This window comes from Gambusia affinis, linkage group LG10, assembly GCF_019740435.1.
Source record: "Gambusia affinis linkage group LG10, SWU_Gaff_1.0, whole genome shotgun sequence".
Classification (NCBI taxonomy): domain Eukaryota; kingdom Metazoa; phylum Chordata; class Actinopteri; order Cyprinodontiformes; family Poeciliidae; genus Gambusia; species Gambusia affinis.
This window is the reverse complement of record NC_057877.1, coordinates 23,759,577-23,781,778: the sequence shown is the minus strand read 5'-3', so window position 1 is coordinate 23,781,778 and position 22,202 is coordinate 23,759,577. Positions and strand designations below refer to the sequence as shown.

The window sequence follows — 22,202 nt, the reverse complement described above, 5'->3', positions numbered from 1 at the left end:
TTACAAATTTAATTATAAATTGGTGTTTAAATCAAGATGTTATGGAAATAATCTGTGAATATTAAAAAGGGCTGAAGTTTCGAAATAGTTGCTATTTTTAACAATGTATTCAATACTGATTTGGGAAGGATGAAATAACTTCCAGATTTGTGCTTTATACTTGTGAAAAAAGTTAGAAATAATGGAGAACTAGATACACCTTGATCTGAAAAATAGCACTTTGATAAATTTATATTGTTATTAATATTTCTATTCTTAGAAACCATCGCTTGAGAAAGTAGGTTACTTACTTGCTACCTAAAAATAATAAATACTGGTTCCATCAATGTAAGTTTCTGTAACAATCTCATTTTGTATTTATTGATAATTTCTGCCTTCTCCACTAGTATAACAAGAATACAACTGTTTAAAATCTTTATTGTGTTTATATAATATACACATAGGAAAATGAAGGCTATTTCTATTCTATATTAGACGGATAGTTTTGCCCTTCTTTTACTTGTTATTCAAGAATTATGTTGTCCGGCGGAAGACAATGATTTAGTATTATTTATTTATTTATTTATTTATTTATTTATTTATTTATTTATTTATTTATTTATTTATAGAAATTAAGTTTTGCTGTATCATCCATTATTTCGCATGGATTTAAAGTTACGCTTCTTCTCAGTGTTGTTGCTGTCTGAGGCAGAAAGCCTGACCTCTAGTGGATGAAACGCGGAGGTGTCGAGGTGTTGTGCGGTGGGGCTCATCACCGCGGATAGGCGGGACAAAAAGCAGAGCACTTGTTCGGAGGCTGCAGCAGGAGAATCGTTCAGTTTGATCAGGACTGACGCTTCAAACGGAGAAAAACGGCATTTTGACGCAAAAAAAGTGTGAGTAATACCGACTTTAAAACAAGACAATATGCTGAGAGTCTAATACCTCACCTAAACTGAGACGAAACTTTGGGCGGAAGGTGGGATTTTAACTGGAAAAAGGGAACGAACCCTGCTGACCGAGTATTCTCCTCTTCAGGTAAGACCAAAAAGTAGATAAAAACGATTATTATTGCTATTTCATTTTATGTTTTTAGACAGTCTTTTTTAAAATTAATCACATTAGATATAATGATGTTTTATGGGCTTTCTCAAACTATTTAACCACTTTAGCAATATTCCAACGGTCAGATTTGTTACTTGGACAGGTGGGTCGGTTAGCTAGGAGACATTTTTCAGCCAAACAAGTGGGTTTAAAAACGATATATATCAGAAATATGAAGGGATCAAAAAATAATCTGGGTAAATTTAAACAGAAATACAAGAAAAATGTGGATTATATCAACGTTACGTGGGAAAATGAAGAGGGGTCTGATTAGAAAATTAGTTCTCTCTGTCGTTTTAGTTGGGGATTAAAGCTAAACCGGACATTTATCATGTGGAGTAACGAGGAGAACTAGTTTTGATGTAATTTGACTGAATTTTTAAAACTGTACTATTGAATCTGATGCTGGAATGATTACTTAATACGCTTAAGTACCAGTTTACTGGTAACACCTGGCTAACATAGCATTTATTAAAGCTCCAAAAGGATTATGTACTAACGTTAATTATGCACTGTCTACTAATCATGTACTTTCTATTTATAGACCTGTTTTCATACACAATGAGGGAAACTCCGAATACTAAAAAATATAAAATAATCAAACCTAACCAAAGCTAATCATGAATAAAACAGAAATGTCTAGGTAAAGGTGACATGGGTTTGAAGGACTGAGGAAATGCAATCGTTTTAATAATTGGACATAAAGGTAGACATATTTTTAGATGCTCTTAAAAATTGTTAAAACTAGGATCACAAACACGTAAAAAGACAAAAAAATAATTAAATTGGACTTAAATCTACTTTAAATTTAAAATACTTGTGTAAATAATGTGAAATTCGTATTTTTTTCATACAATGAAAAAATAATGGTATGAGGCTTTTACTCATAATGGTAAATGCCTGAGATATTTGATTTGTTTCAGTTTACCTGCTGTTTTTACAGGTAAACTGTTGATCAATTTTTTTCTTCAATTACCTAATCAATCAACCAAGCAAATCTCTTCAGGATTGCTTTGTTCTAAGGCATTTTTGGTTTATATTTTAGCTGAGCGATGCTCATTAACTCAGGAAGTTCTAATTTTCGGAAGAGAAGGGTGTTCCTTAAACACACACCACAGGAATTTATACCATTTTGTTTTTCATTTTTCTGTCAGCTGTGATTATGTTTTGGTAGCTCAGGAGGTTTTGACAGTGCAGCGTTGTTTTGGGCTCGTGCTGGAAGTCTTGGCTGACTCCTTGGTGTGTGTCAGTGGGACCCTGCCTACATTTGTCTGTAGCCTAATTATTTTTGACTGCTGTGCAGCATGTGACTGTATAACTGGAATTCCTTTATCAGCGGCAGATGACAGAGTTTCTGTGTTTCCGTGGAGTTCAGGCTGGTGGGTGTCTGACCTGACCCATGACCGTTGTCCAAACTCACTGCTTTTTTCCTCAGAGCAACAAAACATGGAAGCCAGCTGTAAACAAATGCTTCTTCCATACTGTGACGCAAATACTTTAAATAATACTAAACCAATAGGTCAGTGGGTTTTGGTAATATTTATGACTGTACTAGTTCGATTCTCAACTAAAGACAAATGTTGCTAAATATAGCAAGAAAGTCGCTGAGTTGGCAACAGTGGGGTGACTACTGTTATCTGCAATCGTCAAACTTCTCCCACAGCAGAATAGAGCATGGCAGTGGCTGATTTTAGGTTTGTGGTGAGGTAGATCAGAGCATGTAAGTCGTGTAAGCATCAGCCAATAAACGATCTCCTAAAATTAAGGAATTTGGAGCTGATAAATCAGCCGGCTGATAAATCAGCTGGCTGATAAATCGGTGCACCCCTAAAACACACGGAAACTGATGTTCACTAACTGGGGTAAAACCAAAATAAAATTGCTTATGACAGTTTTAAAAGTTGAATTTCAATACCTCAAAAAGCTTTTTTTTTAAAAAGGAAATCACCTTTAACTGCTCTCTTCATCACACATTGTATATTATATATAATACATTTCGTTGTTGATCAGTCATGATAAATGCTGCCTCATGCTGCTGCACAATTTTGATAAATTAATGATTTAACAAACATGTAAAAGTAAGTCAGTTTTTTATCTCCTAAATAAGAAGTTGGTGACAGTGTTTTACAACTGGCCCTCACTACGTAGAAGTACAAAATCAATTTTGAGTTGGAGTACTTAGTTTAATAGGAACTTTAAGTCAAGGATGATTGCCTAGTAGAAGGTCTGAAATGATTTCCTGCCAGTTATCTACAATCACAGTGCCATGCAGGAAGTAAACTGGAGGACGCTCATGCAAGACAGCCTGCGGATCAATAATAAAAGTCACCTGACACCCATTCACCTGTCCTCTGCTCTGTGTCTCACCTCACCCCCCTCAGAAGCTGCACAAAGGAGCCCTTGTTTGATCCCTGGACATGCCCCAATTTTCTTTTTTTAAAAACTCTGAATCCATGGCAACGCTGTTCGTGTGACGAGCAGCCTTGACTTCTGGCCCTTCTGCTCCCGAAACAAAAGCTAAGAAGTTGTGCTGGGAGAGAGAGGAGCGCTGGGGGACTGAGGATGAATAAACGGCGGGGTGGGGCGCGTAATGGGAAGGTGTCTGGGATGGAGACTTTGAGGCGAAACCTCCTCTGCTGTGTGTCCCCACAACCTATAAAGAAGAAGAGTTATGAAGTGTGAACTGTGCCAGCGGCTGTTTGTCTGTCTCTGTGTCAGAACCTCTGAATGGACCGCTGTGTTGCTCCTGGGTTCCTTCACTGTTCTGCAGAAACCAGAATGTGAACAAAAATGTGTTTGGAGGTTTTTCTGTAAGTGCAGAGCAAAGCTATTCAGTTCATAAAGGAGGCACTTTGTACTGTCTTTGATATCAATATACTACAGTCATAATCAATAAATTCAAACATGCTTTCTGAAGAGGCTCATTTGTCACATTAAAATCAGCTGGTATTATGCATACCTTTGATTAAACTTTCTCTATTATAAGGTGCTTTTTATTGGTCTGGTGAATTTATATTTTTATTAGCTAAGTGGAAAATCATCATAATTAACACAAAACTGTGTAATTAATCTCATGTTTCACTTAATGATAAAGTTTCTGAAATTAAATGACTTTTCAGTAATATTCTTATCAATTGATTGGCTCTCTATTAGTTCTGAGAACATTTGATATTTCAGTCGGCTTAGTTAAATAGTAAACCATTTTTCAGCAGGAAAAATCATGGAAAACATTTTTTTCATTTAAAATGTCAGCCTGAAAGTGCTAAAATCATCACATCTCCACCACCGTGCTTGACAGCTGGCTTGATGTTTTTGTGCTGACAGGTTAACTTATAAACCAATAAAGTGCTAATACCATCTTAAAATAGACACAGAGTTTTGGTGCTGTCATCATTTAAAGAGAAAATTAATTTAACAACTTTGGATCAGCTGGGCCAGCTCAAATTTTTGACAAGAAATCATTTACTTAATTACTTAATTATTAATCAATAGCATGTCAATGGTATGTCCTAAGAACATAGACTAGAAGTGACCAATATGTGAATAAAAAATTCAAGATTGTCTGTCTATCACTGTTAAAAAGAATGAAAATGATTTTTTCTTTCCCTTCTTTTATGCGGGTGTCGGCTGAATGTCTGCGTGTTGTGCTATCAGTCAAATAAGATAAGAAATATTTTCAACTTGCAACCTTGGGCTTTGGGAGTATCTGCTGGGATTTTTTTTATCACTGATACTTTATCTATTCATTTAGCTACAGACAAAAATGAAATATGTGTTTCTAGAGACTCATAGATAGCAGAAAAAGGATACCAGTGGAAGGTTTTCTTTTTATTGGTCCTGATGTCCGTATGGTTTCCCAGTCATACGTGTTTCCTGCCCACTCCCTTTAGGGTTTTGCGCAGAAGAATGGGCATTGTTAAATTATATACACAGTGGCCTTGCATATTTCTGCAAGTTTGTAGCAGAAAACATTTTAGCTGCTTGATTGAATTTGAAACCTTCAAAATCTTTTTCACAGTGTGGGCTGAGCGATAGTTTTCTGCAGCCAGAAGAGACAGAAAGGAGAGGATTGTTGTTGTTCTGTTTCTGTCCTGGTACCAACATCTCCACTGCGTTCTGCCACTCAGCTGCTGCAGAGACTTCAGTCTAAACCTGCCGCTTTACTTCTTTCTAATAAAAGCAATCACATGGTTTAAAAAATGTGCTTTGCAAAGTGTTAAAACAGCTTGAATTTTTTCACATTTTGTCATAAATCTTGTTAAGATTTTTGTCAAAAGCAAGCATAATCATGATAATTAAGTTAATGAAGGAAATGGATTTTAAAGTCTGGGCTGCATGGTGGAGCAGTTAGTGGCAATTGCTGTCAAACAGGTGTCAAACTCCAGGCCTCAAGGGCCGCTGTCCTGCTGGATCTAGATGTGCCACAGGTACAAACCACTGGAATGAAATGGCTTAATTACCTCCTTCTTGTGTAGATCAGTTCTCCAGAGCCTTAATGACCTAATTATTCGATTCAGGTGTGGTGCAGCAGAGGCACATCCAAAAGTTGCAGTGCACCGGCCCTTGAGGACTGGAGTTTGATACCCCTGCTTTACAACAAGAAGTGTGTGTGTGCATTGTTGGTTGTTCCGTGAGTCAGAATTTATTTCAGTTTTGGCGGGGATTCTTGGTTAAATTTAGATCTGAACTTTGACTGGGCCAATCTAACACATAAATATACTTTGATTAAAGTCCTTTCATTGTTAGTTTGGGTTATTTTGAGTTGTTCAGCTGGTAGGTGAACATTTGCCCTCGTTGTAGGTCTTTAGCCTCTAATTTGTTTTCTACCACAGTCGCTCTGTATTGTCAGGTATTTTCCCAGCCGCTCTGACCAACGTCTTTGTCCTGCTGTAGTAAAACACACCACAGAGTAATACAGCCACTGCTGTGTCTCTTGTAAGAGAAAATGTGTGCAGGGTGTTCTTGACTACATCCAGCATATTATTGCATGTTGTCAAAAAGTCAGATTTTAGTTTCATCTAAGATATGCATCTGAGTATCAGTACGCTCAAGGTCACATGTGGACATAGCAACATAACAAAGAAGAGAAAAAATCAAAAAGTACAATTCATAATTGTCCTTTTACTATTTCTCTGATAACTGCTCTCTTTCCATTTTTGTCAATCTAAACCTGCTTTAAACCTTTCTATAAATTTTTGTCTGATTTGTTTGGGGGTTTTCTTTGTTCACCATCAGGGTGAACAAAGAAAACCCCATAATCGCCTAATTACTAATTACTAATTAGGTGACTCCTGAAGGCAGCTATTGGAACTGGACTTTCAGACTTTTAGTTTTTAAGACAATTTTAAAACCATGCATAATTTTTCTTCCACTTAAGAATTATACTATCCCTGTTTATTTTGTGTTGCTCTGTCCCATAATCTGTACCAAATACTCTGACATGTATGATTGTAATGTCACAAAATGTGAAAACGTTGAGGGTTTGAATGTTTTGGTAAGGCACTGTATTTTGAAGAACAAAACAAAGTTTTTACCCCCACCGGTCACACCTGGCTTGAGATGGTAAAACATTTACACTGCTCTGTTTCTGAGCCTCATTAGCTGTGGAGGACACGCCTCACTAACCCTTATCTTTCCACCCAGCATTATTCATATCAGTTTTGCTGAGAAACTGAGTCAGACTGCTCTTCTTGGTTTTGGTTTTTACCACTCTCTGATTCTTCACGTTTGTTTCCAGTTCTGTACTCCTCCAGCGATGTTTGACAAGCAACATTACGAGAGTCCACCAGTCTACAGCCCCCCCTACAGCCCGCCGTCCAACAACGGCTTCGGTCCTGCCGGCAGCTTCCAAGGCCCTCAGAGTGACTACAACGCATACCCACCTCCACCGGGATCTTACTACATCGAAGACCGGCCGCAGCACTTCTACAAATGGCGGTCACCTCCTGGGATCATCAAGGCCATGATGGCTACAGTGATAGTGTTGTGTCTGGCCATATTCGCCTGCGTCGCTTCGACTCTAATGTGGGATATGCAGTACACATATGGAAGCGGCTACTACGGCTCCGGTCTGGGCTACGGCAGTGGCTACTCTGGAGGCAGTTACGGCTCGTCCTACGGAGGGCTTGGAGGTTATGGAGGTTATGGAGGCTATGGGAACTACTACGGCTCCTATGTGTCTCCTTACTCGGCCAAAACTGCCATGATTGCCATGGCGGCTATCAACTTTATTGGCTGTATGTCATTCTTCATCGCCAGCTTCTCTAAGTCCAGTGTCGTCCGTAGCCGAAAGTTCTTCCTGGCCGTCCTTATAGCCAGCGTTCTCATGGGGGTCTTGCAGGTAACACTAAATATTTACCATTATTCATAATACATACACTGTATGTTATATATTGTGATACTTACAAAACTTTTACGATTAAGGAAAACACAGTTCGACAGTTTTTATAGAGAGTCAGGGAACATGGGAGGTTTACTTGTTGATCATTTAAGCTTTAGTGTTTAAAACAGCAAGATTTCTACTTATATTCTACTTGTCTTATTCTATTAAATGAGAAGTTATAACTCTCCAAGGTATTTTTTTGAGTTCACCTCAAAATGAATAGCATTAGCTTTGTCCAACATGGAGAGACTTTAAAAAAGAAACATTAGATTTTATCTACCACACTTTGAGAAGGCTTTCTGCGATCGGTCATTAATAATTAATAATTAATCACATTTGTCTTGATTTGTCTTCTGATTTGAGAAATAATCCCATTTCACTTTGGGTGCATGTGACACACTGGAACGTTTTTGAAAGGCGTTATCCATCCATCCATCCAGACAATGGTCAAATTAAATTAAATTAAAATACATTGAAAAAATGCAGCATTGCAGAAGGTTTTACCAGTTTTGCTCCTTTCAAGCTGCAGTAGCTCAGCAGGTGGTTTTCTGGTTTAGTCATTCGTGTACTCTACCCTACGTTCCTGCCATATGTTCAGTTCAGTGATGTGACAGACAGATAACTCAGGAGTGCCTCTGTGTCAGTATGACTAAATATCTATGCGTTTTTTTCTACTTTTCAGGGCATCATGACTATTGTCTACATTGTTGGAGTAAATCCCATGGCCCAGAGCTCTTCCAACATTATGTATAATCCGATGCTCATGATGTGTCAAAGCCTCTATCAGACCAGCTACTCACAGATGGGAGGACTGGGAGGTTTTCCTATGTACAACCAGTACTTGTACCACTACTGCTTTGTGGATCCCCAGGAGGTCTGTGGCTTTTTGTATTGATACTAATTAGTCAACTTCCAGAAGTATTCAGATACAAAAATGCATTTTAATTTGTGGCTAAATGAAGACGATTTGTAATGCACTTAGTCTGTAAATAAGGAAAAATATTTTAAGCTTAAAGTATTATTAATATGTCTTAAAAGGTTTTTATCAACTGTGAATACTAAAAGTAAAAACAGTCCAGAAAGCCAATAGAGTGCAAGAAAACTTAAAATCATTATCTATGCTTATCTGATTAGATTTATTACACTTTTCATTAAAGACTGTTCTGTGTTTGTTGAAAGTACGTGTGTGTCTCTGTTCATTCTGTACCAGGATAAATTAACTTTATGGCTCAGCTTATCTCTGAGAAGTTTCTGGATCTGATCCTCGTGTTCTTGCTTTCTCAGGCGGTTGCCATGGTGTGTGGATTTCTGGTGGTCATCGCTTTGGGTGTAGCTGCTTTCTTTGCTCAGAAAACAAGAGGGAAGATCTGGCGCTACGGAAAACCAAATATATACTGGCAAGAGCCTCTAGTCGGTGGGAAAGCGTCAGAAGGCAGAAACGTAGAGGAATGGGTAAGAGATATAGCTGTCTGACAGACACAGTTTACGAGGGATTTAAACTGAAGGAAAGAAAAAGACTCAAACTGACCTGAGGTTGTGGATGCACAGCTTCCAGTCAGGAAACAAGGTCACTCAGTGTTTAAATCCTGGAATACAACATTCACGGACAGATTTGATTAGATTATAAAAAGCTGAACTGCTGTTGGTTAGGTCAAAGATTCAGCCACAAAAAGGGACCTATTCTTTTAATCTCTGTCAAACTGTGTACCCTTTTATGTCAAATTGTTTTCCATCAGCTTTGTTTTTCTTTGCGAAGTTAAGTAGGTGACTGAGTAGGTCTGCAGCAAGGCAGTCATCGCACGGCGCAGGTAGTCATCAGGTGTAAAAACAGAAGGTGATTCAGGTGTTGTAAATAACCTCACTGAGATTTACCTTTACCTGAAGCTGCTCTGCAGTTTACAGCCCTCATCTGTTTCATTGCTTTTTTTTTTTTTTTTAAGTTTAAAGGTCAAAATGAGCTCCTCATGAGATCCAGGGAGGAAACAGTCACTCCTTGGCGACAGTGTTTCCTATAACAGAGTCACTTTGTTCAGGGTCAGAGCTGATAGCAGCCAGTGATTGTATTCTCCTGGTCTATAAGCAGGTTTCACTCTGTGTAACCATTAACTACCCTAGAAGATACAGAGAGGCTTGCCGGTTTCTCTCTGCTTTGTTTGCTTTGCATTTTAAGCGTCAACAACACTCTAGTTAAATTGGACCAATACACGAGACATGGGTTAATGATTAACATGTTTCAAATATTGTTTATTTCTTCTCTGAGAAGAAATGGAGTGGAGTGTGGTTCAGCAGATTATTTCTCCTTCATCTGCCAGAGAACATAGTGGCAGTAAGGATGAATTCTCCACAGTGAATATTGTCCACATCAGTTGTTTGCAACAAGCCACAGAGGGATGGAAAACAACATAAGCAGGAAGCAAGTGTTGGATGTTTACATTCAAGGAAATTATTAAAATATAAAATGTATGACAACTGAAAACAAAGTTTGTTTAAAGTGGTCCAACTATTAATGTTTCAGAGCAAAATACTGCAGGCACGTTTTAGTATTTTTACCTGGAGAATCAGGTAGAAGAAGTCTGTGCCATGACACAACAAATTTCACTACTATATTAGTGATGCTTAATGATTTCTCTAAATGAACACACACATCTATTTCTTCTTCTGCTTTTGTTCCACTCCTCTAAGGTCAGCTGGAGGGAATAATCTACTTCCTGTATCATTCTCTGTTTTCAGCGTCATCTGATAATGATGCACACATGAGGATGCTCCTGCATCAAAACAGTTTGATTTTAATGTGTGCCTCCTGAATGGAGAGCTTTGCCAAAATAGAAAGCCACTTTCAAAATAACAGCTATAAAAACAGCATGTTTGGATTTGCATTCAAAATTAACACTTAATTTCTGACTCTGTGTTGACCTTGCAGGCCTGGATGCATGTGATCTGAGTGCTGTAAAATACTCACCTCCACCCTATTTTAGGTTTGTTCTCCTGCTGTAAAAATATATATTCTGGTCTTTTTGTTTACCTCTCTGTTGGACGTTGGTCTTTACACATGTACAAATAAAAACCAGAAATAAACCCTTATACATGAGCAGTAGTTGTAGAAGTGCTCACTGATTTTGAAACATGAATGCTGCAAGTGAGAAACATTGACTTCTTTTCTTACTGTGATATATCAAGGAATTAGATATATATCAGTTTCTGCGTGATTTTATCAGGTCAGGTGAGGTTACAGCTCCCATCTGTCTGAAAAACAAATAGAACATGAACTTTTAGTCAAGAAAATTAAGTTATCTCAATATGTTAAAAGAAAGAAAAATACCACAGCAACTAAATACACCGCGACTATAAATCCAGGAAAGGCAACATTAAGGTTTGGGTTTTAACCATCAATGCTTAAAGGAAAGTAGTGACAGAAATTGAAACTGTGCAAAAATTTTGACCCACAGAATAAAGTTATGGGTTTTGTTTGGTTGAGAAAATAGTGATTATAAACTTCTGAGAAAAAAAACATAAAATGAACATCAGTCAATAAATATTTTATCTATTTTTCACCCTTCTTCTCTGAAACTTTTAGATTTGCTCCAGCTGATATTTGTTTTTTTTCTAAAACGGTGTTGGATGTTTTTCACTGCTTTACACATTGTCTGCTTATCAGCACTTCACAAATTAAAAAACAAATTTAAATATCCTTTCAACTTCACCTATCTTCACAGCTGTGCCATCATATTTATAGAGTATAAAAACAACTAACATTAATTACTTTCACTCAGTTCTTATTATTCAGATGTAATTTGTAAAAAATATTTTTATTTTATGTTATTGTTGCCTATATTGAGCCAGCCTTGTATTTTTGTATCATTTCTGGGGAAGCTTATTATTTAAATTCATGAGTCAATCAAAGACTCTGGAGCTCAGTCTGCCTCCTGCAAAGCCTGCTTGCAGTAGGAGCTTTAAACAGATGTGTGGTTATATTGGATTATATAGAGCCGTTTGTTTTGGCGATGGGGTGTCATTGCCTCACGAACGGCGTCGTGCGCTGAGAGGTGGCTCCTGTGCCTAGCAGAGTAAATCCTCTGACTAGCACTTGTGTCTAATAATGGAGCGGTTCTCAGTGATGTCATCCTCATCTTATTGTTCTTTAGTCATGTTGTGCCACCAGTCCGTTTGAGAACTTCAGCGTTTTTCGAGGAAATGATGAGAAGGAGGTATGGATAGGGATTAGAAAGGCTTAGGAGAAGGCACAAGAATTTTGATAAAATACGAGCCCTGGAAAATGTGATGTTGCTAACGGATTATTATTTATCCAAAGATTAAAAAACGGCACCCATTTGGGTTGGGTAACCTACTTTTTCTGTGCCTTAAGACTGTGGTGTCTTCTGAATCCTTTATATGCTTCAACCAACACATTCAAGTTATATTTAAATTTCTTATCTTCCACTCCGCACTTCAAGAAAATCCACATGGCAGTTGGACTTCTGTTACACTCTGGCAGGGACAGCTTAAGGCTGTGGTTAGTCTAAGGACTTTTCTGTGTGCTGGGGACTGGGGAGGCCCGGCTTGCCCTGATGACCTCACACACAGGCTTTATTCGGCTCGGCTGGGGGGGCTGCATTGTGTCTGCAGCATGAAGTCATCAGAGTCGGTTGTAGAAGGGTGGCTTGTGTGCTTCAGATGGAGGGAGGCAGCGCTCTGTGTTGTTGATGGATAAAAACAAATAGGTGGGAGAGTTTCCTAAAGATGCTGTGCTGCTTCACAAAAACAGCATCAGTTCATTTCATTGGGGTTTTCTGTGTTAGTCCAACACAAAGTAGTTCATAATTTGAAGTGGGATGAAAATACTGCATAATTTCTAACGTTTTTATTTTACTGAAAAGTGTGGCATGCATAAGCCTGTAGCAGTCAGCTAATTAACTGGAGTCCACATGTGTGTGATTTAATATCAGCCAACTCTTTGGCCCAAATAAACCCTGTGCACCACCCTGAATACATAAACCACACTGAGAGTGGTGGTGGCAGCATCATCTTGTGGGCATGTTTTTCTTCAGCTTTTCTTATTAGAGGCCTCTGAAGACTTGACACTTTGTCGGAGGGTCAGAGGCAGCACAACGACTCTAAACATACAGCCAGAGCTACAATAAAATGGTTTAGATCAAAGGATCTTCATGTGGTAGAATGGTCTAGTCCAGGGGTGTCCAAAGTCGGTCCAGGAGGGTCGGCATCCTGCAAGTTTTAGTTCTCTCCCTGGTGGTAGTAACAACCTTTTCAGCAAGTCGATGTTCTTCTTAGGCCTCTAATGAGCCGTCATTGGATCCAGGTGTGTTAAACCAGGGAGAGAACTAAAACACGCAGGATGCCGACCCTCCAGAATCGACTTTGGGCACCACTGGTCTAGTCAAAGCCCAAGCTTAAATCAAGTTAATATTACGTAAAAAAACTTTAGAAGAAGATTAATGTTCATACACTGAACTCAGATTTGAAAAACCTATTGCCTGTATTATTTTACATTCCACTTCACAATTATAGACAATTGTTTTGATCTGTCACATGAATTCAAATAAAAATAAAACATTTGTGGTTGTAGGGGTGAATATTTTTTTACACATACTGCACAGATTACTGTATCAACATCTGTTTAAACTAATGACATTTATTTTCTTAACTTACCATGAACTAAAGAAACTGTTCCCTTAAGCATCATGTGACACTATGGATAAAAAGTGAATAAAACATTTACGCTTATTCAACTAGCAGTATATTAACGTACAAAATCCAGCAGCAGTTTTATTTGAAGTGTAAATAATAGCCACCAAGATGACAGATTTCAATCTCATTTTCATCGAGTTAAACAGCAGCAGAGGCCCCATTTATTAATATATTAACATATTTGAGAACCGGTCTTTATTATTAAACTTGTCATTTTATGCTCCTTGGTGCAAATAGTTTTAGTTGGTGTTTTTATTTATTGTCCTCCGGCCGAATCGTTCCGTCCAAGCAGAATGATTCCTTGTAAAACTCATGACAGAAATGAGAAGTGGCTTCAGATATGTGAGACTTTCTGTCTAACTATTGATTTCTCCTTCTGTTTTGTTTATTTCCTCTAAACTTACTTTCCATCTGGAGTATGTCTTTGGTACTTTTATTTGCTCAAAGATTTTGTTTTTGTCTTCGTATTCCTTCCTTCTTTCCTTCCTCGGGTTCGTCCTGCTCGGACGTCTCAGCAGGACGAACCCGAACGCTCTGAACGCATCCTGTGCTCACAGTTGATTGGTCTTTGTATTGCATTCTGGGAAAACATTGTTGAGATTCTTACATGAAAACGTCTCCAAACAGGATTCACCTGCAGCTACAAGAAAGGGAGACGCGCAGAACTCAGCCTGCTCCACCCACCATGATTATTGTTTCTGGAGGGTTGGGTGTTATTTTAATGATTTATACATTGTAGTTCTTTCTTATCCTAATAAAATGCTTTACTACAGGATTTTGTGAAGATATTACAAAGAAAATGCAGAATGCTCTTTTTTTTCTTCATCATTAGTAATTTATATGCTGGCATTGATCAGCCATAGTCTTTGGCTTTAACTGTATTTTAATTTTGGCAGAGAATCGTCTGTATAGTTGCTGTAATCGTCTATGTATCCAGGAATTATGTAATAGTCCCAGTTTCAGCCCTTAATCTGACAAAAATATTCTAAATAGCTGATTATTTTAAGTTAATTCTGAATATTCCAGGAGAACATTTTACGACTATTAAACTCAGGTCCTATTCAAAGCCCGTCCAACTTCATACTCAAAGTACTTTTTTATGATTTCGATTTTGCATTGGGGGCTTTATTTTTATGAGGCTTATGAGTCTATTAAAGGCAAAGTACAGAAACCCTTTAGGATTATATTTTTCTTGCATCATAATATTTCTGAAAATCCTACACAGGAGTAAGCTTCTCACTGTTGTAGTCTTCTGTAATCTCTGTTTTTTACATGTTTTAATACAGTCTGTGTGCAAGAGTCTCAGTTGTTTCAACAACTGGTTTTCCTGACATAAATGTCTAAATGTTGCTTTTCAAACTCTGAGATTGAAGTGGATTAAAATGACCCTAAGAACATTTGTACATGCATGTAAAACCAAAAACATGTAACACCAAAATGGACAAAAACATTGAAAACATGTAAATGAGTTTTAGTTAGTTATTAAGTTATCTACGCAGGCCAAGACCATTCTGCCGGTGATACAGCAGAGGGTGATCAATATTTGTTCAAGTGTTTGAGATAAACAAACTGAACTGAACTGAATCAACCCTGAATCTTTCTTTGTGAAGTTTTCTGACCTCACAGGAAGAACCTGATGATTGTTTTTCCACTTTTGCTTACTTTAAAAAGGAGGAAGAGAACATCTGTCCCATGTGTATGAAAGCATAAGGCAAGAGAAAACAAAATAGTTTTTATGTGTTGTGTTTGCAGTCTGGTTTTAGTAGCTTTTTTTAGTTGTTTTTCAAATATCAGTCATTTCTTAGCGTCGCCGTTTCATTAGGAGATTGCTGCTCTGCGTTGGGGATTATAATCTGGCTTGTTTTGTGTCGACTAGTCCGAATGCAGATCAGGACCAAGCTACATGGGAGTTGGCACAAATAAAATGTTTCGAGAATTTAATAGACATTTAAACGATTTTATGACTAGGTTTCATAAATAATGAAAATACTACAATAAAATAATAGAAAATAAACTCACACTGTAGCAAAACTAATGATTTCCAGGAGGAATTGTTACTTTTTCAGCTGTCGCCCCGTACTGTTTAAAAGCTGTTGAGCAAACATTGACTGTAGATGATATATGGGCTAATGAAAATGTCACAATATGAGAAAAACAAAGGAAGACGTGTTTATTTATGTAGGATGTGAGTCAGAGAGCTTGTGCTTGTGGAGGTTTGGTCCTGACTCTTTGTGAGTAACGCAGATGTTTGTTTTTGTTTGCTCAGCCCTTTTTCTTTAACTTTCTTCCGGCTCGCTTTAGGTGAACAATGTGGAGGAAAGCCGCAGCGTTCAGGATGCGCCGACTCTGCTGGTGTCCGAGAAGGGAGGCGGTTTGCTCAACGCCTCAGCTAACAGCGTCAACTCCTTCCCCCCCGCCAAGGTGGACAGCACCTCCTACAACGAGGACGATAACCAGTAGGCGACCCTGTTCTCTCTTCTCTTTCCTTTGTCCTATTTCAGTTTTATCAGATATTCAGATTTGGAGATACAAACATTATGTTAAAATAAGTAACAATGAACAACTTTAAGATGTTTTCAACTTCTCTACAGGTTTTTGTATTAAAATAATTACATTTAGTTAAAGTTAAGCTATTTTATTCTTTTAAATTGCTTAGATGTGCAAATCAATCAGACCCATTATGCTAGCATCTAAGTCTGCACAGATAATTTTTGAGAGGAGAGCACCGATAAATCGGCCCAGACTTCCTTAATTTTGGCAAAACAGTGATCGGCTGGTAGTTACATGAGAAGCAGATCTTATCCACTGATCTTATCTACCTCAGGAAAGGTCTAAAATCAACTTTCGCTCTCTTCTGTTCTGTTGTGAGAGAGGTTCGACTGGCAGACCGGCCCACCAGGTCATGTTTGCACATTTGCAGTTAACAATAATCACCCCACTGTTGCCAACTCAATGACTTTCTTTCTATATTTAGCAAAATTTCAGATAAAAAGATCCATGTCAGCCAAAACTGGAATTGGCAGGTCAGGCTTTTTAAAGATCGGTAATCTGTGATTGGGTGGAAAACTGCAATCGGTGCACCCTTAATCTTTAACCTGTGTGGGTTGGATAAAATCCATAATAAATTTAAATACGTCGCCAGTTCTTGGTCATTCATGTCTATTAAGAGTGCATGGAAACTGTTCTAGAGACTAAAATAAACTTTTTCAGATAAATGTCTGTGAACTCACTGATATCCTCATCTCAGAAGTATATAAACTATTAATCTCTAAGTATGTTTTTCTCCACATATTTATCCACATTACCAACAAGAGGAAGAGTAGGATTACTGCATGTAACATATTTTTTTCTCATTTCCAGATGGTCCGTTTTTACATGGAAACTCCATTAAATAAAACTAATACCAGTTTTTCTACGTATATTAAAGCAGCAGGAAAACAGTGGCGGCAACACAGGAGTCCGTGCAGCGCAAAGCCTTTTCCCACAATGAGTGAATTTCTAAACATGTGACTCAGAAGCAGCTCTAATCACTACGCTGCTTTAAAGCCCATAAAAACATATTGCCCTGCCCACATGGAGAGCTGTTTGTGACCTTTGAGCCTTTGTTGGATTAACTCTCTCTCTTTTCCCTCTTGGTCGTTGGATTGTCTGAAGCAGAGGAGAATAGGCTGGATATTTATTTATGAATAAGTGCGCTGGCTTGTCATCAGAGTACAGAAGGACTTCTTAAGCACCTGATTTTTTTTGGTGTCATCATGGAAGAAATATTTAACGACTGTCTAGACTCTGCACAGAAACACAGGCCTGAGTCTGTTTGTGTCAAAGTAGAAAATAATGTAATGATTTCCTCTCCTGCAAAGTAAACAGAGCCGGTTTCATAAGCAGAAGAATGCTGGCCTGCGGACCCGCAGTGTGCTCTGCTCCTGACATAATTCACTATGTAGTAATAACCCTTAATATCTGTGCCGTTGGATTTGGATTTCTCCACAAATCCCTACAAACCTACGAAATTGAATGGGCTTCATCATTCACAGCTTATTACAGAGGCGTACCTGCCTCCTGTTCACTGAGGATCTCCATATGCTGCTGTTCTCAGATTGAATGGCGTCAGCTGCAGTGACCATGTAAACGCTTTCCTTCCTCCGTTTGGATGTTATCAGTAAACACACTGATGTCTTCTGGGAAGTACATTTCGTTCTTAGAAAGCTCTTCTACCTCACAGCAAGTAAAGAAGGAAAATAACCTCAGAACAGTTAAACTTTATTAAAAAGACTCTGTTTCAAACTACCATGATATTGTGCAATTTAGTATTATGAAAATGAATTTGATTAATAGAAATGTGGCAGTTTAGAAGTAAACTCAAGTTTTTCTGTAAAAGGTTTTTATCCTGCGAAGGGTTTTTTTAACACCGTAAATTGGGTTTTTTCAACATTAGCGGAATATCAACAAAGTTTTACTCACATTTCTGAGGGAAACGCAGTTGGTTTAAACACTGACTTTATATTAATTTTACATAAACAGCCTGTGCCCAAATGTTCTTCTTAAATTTGAACAAAATTTATATCCAATTCCAGTTGGATATATCCATATCCATAACATGCCTTGAAAAGATGAATAAGTATAAATAAACTTAATAGGACTTGACTTGAAACCAGGGTTAAAAGTATCATGACATATTGAAGATGATCTGGTCAGTAGCTGGATCTAAAATGCTTTAAATTTAGTTTAAGCGATGAAAAAAAAAAAAACACAGCAGGTCGTGTGTAACCACAAATTTGACCCTAGTTGACCTTAGCGTGTTAGCATTAGCTTCTGCTAAACACTATGTTGAAATTAATTTTATGATTACCTCTACAGGATTAGCTTAACTAGCTTTTTAGTCCAAAGTAATTCTTTGAATGTTTTTTTTCCACATTTCTTGTCTGGTGGCTGAACCTGTCAGACCCAACATTATGATGTAATCGTTTTCCTGCAGATACTCTGAAAAAATGACGAGCCGGCCACTAGAGGGGTATTCCCACGGCGGCAGGACGAGCTCCAGCCCCTCGGAGGAAACTGGAGGCCGCCGGCCCTCCGCCAACAGGGGCAAGAGGCGCAGACGCAACCCCGACATGGACGAGTCCCAGTACGAAACGGAGTACACAACAGGAGGAGAAACAGGAAACGAACTGGATGCAGATGAATGGGAGAGGTGAGAGCTAAGTTTCTGTAACAGAGCTACCTTTGGGCTTCTGACTCACCGCCTGGATTAGAGATGAAAACGTCATTAAGAACCGAACATGTAGATTACAGTGAAGCGATGTTTCTCCCTCAAGACCAGACCCACATTTTCTGACATACATTAATAACTGTAAGCTTTGGGAAACAAGCTTATGTGACAATAATTTGATGCAGCCAGGTTTTAAAAATGTTCTTTAAGTATTGTGAGGAGCAAAAATGCCTTCGCAACACGACTGCAAGAAGTTAGTGTGTATTCCTGGGTTAATCCTCTGAGGCACGCTCGTTCACATGCTTGTTTTCAGTCGGAGAGAAGTAGGACAAAGGTAAGATGTTGAGACACACCGACAATCTAAAATATTTTTATCTTCAAAACTGCAAAAGGATGAAAGCAGTACTTTTTTTTTTATGGATGTCATTTTAAATCCAACCCTAAATAAAGGAATTAGAAGATTATCCCCATTTATGCATCACAGAAAACTTCCCTGACCTTTTTGTGACTCAGTGAATTGAAGTTCAGTTCAGTTTGATAGACTGAGACTGTTTGGACTTCTTTAAAAGAAACTTGTCTGCAAAACCAGAATCTAAACAGATATTCATGATTGTAGATTTCTCAGATTGAAGAGTATAATTTTTAAGTCTGATCTTTTTAATCTTTGTTTTTTCTCTGTGTTTGTCTGCCTAACAGTGTGTACCCAACGATCACTTCAGATTCTCAGAGGCACGAATACAAGAGAGAGTTTGATGCAGACCTGCGGGAATACAAGCGCCTGTGTGCAGAGATGGACGACATCAACGACCGGCTGAACAAACTCAGCCGGCAACTGGACACACTCGATGAGAGCTCAGCTAAATACCAGGTTTGATATTATCATATAGCCATATTAGGCTGAATGTTTAAGCAGAAACAAATTATTAATAGGAGCTGGACATGTTGTTTGTCTGCTGGATTCTTTAGCTCAGATTCTTCCCTTATTTTGCTAAATAATGTTCAAGAGTCAGGAATGAAGTTCAGAGGCAAACCTTCAACTTTTCAGCTAGAAAATGATAAAATAAGATTTCTTTTTGGCATTTTGTTAGAATACACTGGACTGAAGTTGCTACAGTTGTGACATCAGCTTAACAAAAACTTTAAAATGTTTCATATTTCCACAGTTTTATCTGCCTCAGCAATTTTCAAGACAGATAATGAGATTTGTTGTGTTCAAGACTAAAAACACACTAATCTTTAATCTTTGCTGAAATACATTGAAGTTAATAAAGGTACTGGGATATTTTTGGAACTGTATAGGAAGAGATATTGATTAGTGACTTGCTAATTTATTCACACAACTGTTGAACTTTTTCACATTTTGTCAGGCTTAAATCTTCAAAGTGTTTTTGGGGACTTTGTGTTATAGGTTTGTGTTGCAGGTTTAGATCTGGAGTCGAACGTTTAAATCAAAGAATATTCAGTTAGAAAAGTTCACACTTTAACACTGATGTTCTCAGATTCTTATCTGTTTTCCAAAGAACAGATAAACTAAAACTTTCCGAAAAGTTTTAGTCTGTAAATGTGCAAAAAGCTGTTAAAACATGTCCTGTAAACAGCGAATGTTGAATAATTGACTCTGATTAGTTGAATTCTTATACATTCCACAGTTTTCAGCTTTTTGTGTTAAAAATATTTAAAATTATATACTTGTCTCCTTTCCTTTTGACAAGTATGTGATATTCTGTGCTGTTCTATCAAAAATTTCCCATTAAAATAAAATATGTCTCATTTAATCTGCTAACCTAGTGCTTTAGGATGTTGCTGAAATATCTTGGCTCTTTATTTCTTCTTTGCTGCTTGAAGATTTTTCTGCTAGAGAAGAAGAGACAAGAATCTGTAAATAACACATAATGACCCATTTGTTATCGTCTCTCAGGTGGTTGCAGAGGAATATAATCAGCTGAAGGATCTGAAGCAGGTGAGCTGAACTGGTTTATATAATCTGCACTGGGAAGCAGTTTTCTGTAGATTCCAGGTTGTTTTTTATTTGGCTAATTGAGCAAACATCTCTGCAGACTTCAGAGTACCAGTCTAAGAAGAGGGAGTGCCGCAGGCTGAGGCACAAACTGTTCCACATCAAGCGAATGGTGAAGGACTACGACAAGAACCACTGAAGGGTCCGCTCTGGTCCAACTCTCCGCTTGGTGGGCCGCACTGCAAAAACCACTCACCCATTGCTACATCGAGCTACACTCCCTAATACTTCAGAGACTGCAGCATGCTGAGGCCAAAGTTACAACACACACACACACACACACACACACACACACACACACAGTCTCACTCTGCACTCAGTACAAAGCACAGACCTTACCTGGGAAAATAATGATTAAGAGTTGTGTTTACTTTCAATTTCTGATCACTAACTGTCATTCATATGTTTATTGGAGCAAAATGAAGGCGGTGTTGCCAGTGGTAGCCTCTCCTGATAGAACAGAGGAGAAAGCAGTCGTTTGAAACTGAGCTTCGGTCAGCTGAGGTAACTCCAAGCTGCGGACGCAGGCAGAGGTTGAACTGCTAACAGGGATTGTTTGGCAGCAAATATGCAGCTCTGTTAATCTTTGGTGTAGTGTTTGTTGCAGACGTGCTTCACTTGAGCTTTTTTTTCACGTAAGTGTCAGTATTTGCAGCCACCTTAACCATCAGAGAACTGCCAACCTGTGGGAACGTTGTACTGTTTTCGTTTTTTTTATTGACTCATAACTGTGATGAGACCAAAAAGTGGATAAAACGACCATTGTGGTATACTATGTTGTACTGTACATAGTTTAAAGGAATTCATTTCATACTACATATCAAGAACAAACAGAAATTATGTCTGCTATATCAGATTGTAGAGCATTGTTGTTATTATTATGTACAGAAGACTTTTTAATCAGTGTCATTTAAAACCTGGTTAGTAAAATGAATCAAACTGGTTTTATGTTCTCTATCATGAGCACTCCACTGTAAACCTGCCCTCAACCATGTTCTTCATTTCAATCTGCTGTAATATTCCAATTTTTCTGTCAAATGCAAAAAAAACAAAATCTGCTGTAGATTTTAAAATTGCCTTTAATTTGTTTTGCATGTTCATTTTTATGAAGATTTTTATTGTCTTTTTAAAAAATTGTTTTTGAGCCATTTATTTTTGTAAGACATTTATTTTCATTGTTGCGTCATAAAATACTTTTTGGTTGTTGTTTTTTTAACTATACACCTGCATAAATTATGTTGTCTACAAAGCGTTAATTTAGCACCTAATAAACATCTAATTCTCAACCACATGCGAGTTTCTGCTGCTCTTTTGGTTTGGTGAAACCGGCCACGCTGCCTGTTCAGCGACCGTCCACCAGGGGGCGCAGGATGACTGGATCATTCTACAGCGATCCAGCAAACAAGTCCGGTGAGTCTAATGCTGACTGCTGCTGCCCTCTAGTGGAAAACCAGTGAAATGATTCCAGTTATTTATGTCACTTCTATCTGCCGCTCACAAACCGCGCAGCATTTCAAACAATGTCCAGTTTAACGTCGTAAAAACTTTTAATCCAATGCCATAATCTGTGCTATTCTCATACGTTTGTGTCAATCTCTGATAAAAACGGCAGATTTTCTTTCTTTAGGTGTCAAAATGGATGATTTGAGATGAAGCTGTCTGATGAGGATGAGGACTTGGAGGCATTAAATCTTTGATGTAAGTTAAACATTTTATTTTATTTTATATTAGTTTGTTTCATACATAAGTGCACAGTTAAAACTAGAAGTTTACATGCAGTGAATAAAAATTACATGTAATTTATATTA

General features: G+C 37.9%; 1 protein-coding gene across 3 annotated transcripts; it reads left to right on the top strand.

The window, feature by feature from the left end:
• Window positions 1–745: 745 nt before the first annotated feature.
• si:ch73-61d6.3 (occludin) lies at window positions 746–21,685 on the top strand. Of its 3 annotated transcripts, none has more exons than XM_044130536.1 (9): window positions 746–875; window positions 6,821–7,423; window positions 8,148–8,339; window positions 8,750–8,917; window positions 15,470–15,624; window positions 18,144–18,359; window positions 19,074–19,245; window positions 20,296–20,337; window positions 20,435–21,679. In XM_044130536.1, exons 2-9 carry the CDS (start codon window positions 6,839–6,841, stop codon window positions 20,531–20,533), a joined length of 1,629 nt encoding a protein of 542 aa, XP_043986471.1. In that variant the 5' UTR covers window positions 746–875; window positions 6,821–6,838; the 3' UTR covers window positions 20,534–21,679. The 3 variants fall into 3 exon arrangements, with proteins under 3 accessions (XP_043986471.1, XP_043986470.1, XP_043986472.1); XM_044130535.1 differs by having other exon boundaries at window positions 768–1,017; window positions 20,435–21,685; XM_044130537.1 differs by lacking the exon at window positions 746–875 and adding an exon at window positions 5,692–5,713.
• The last annotated feature ends 517 nt before the right edge of the window (window positions 21,686–22,202 follow it).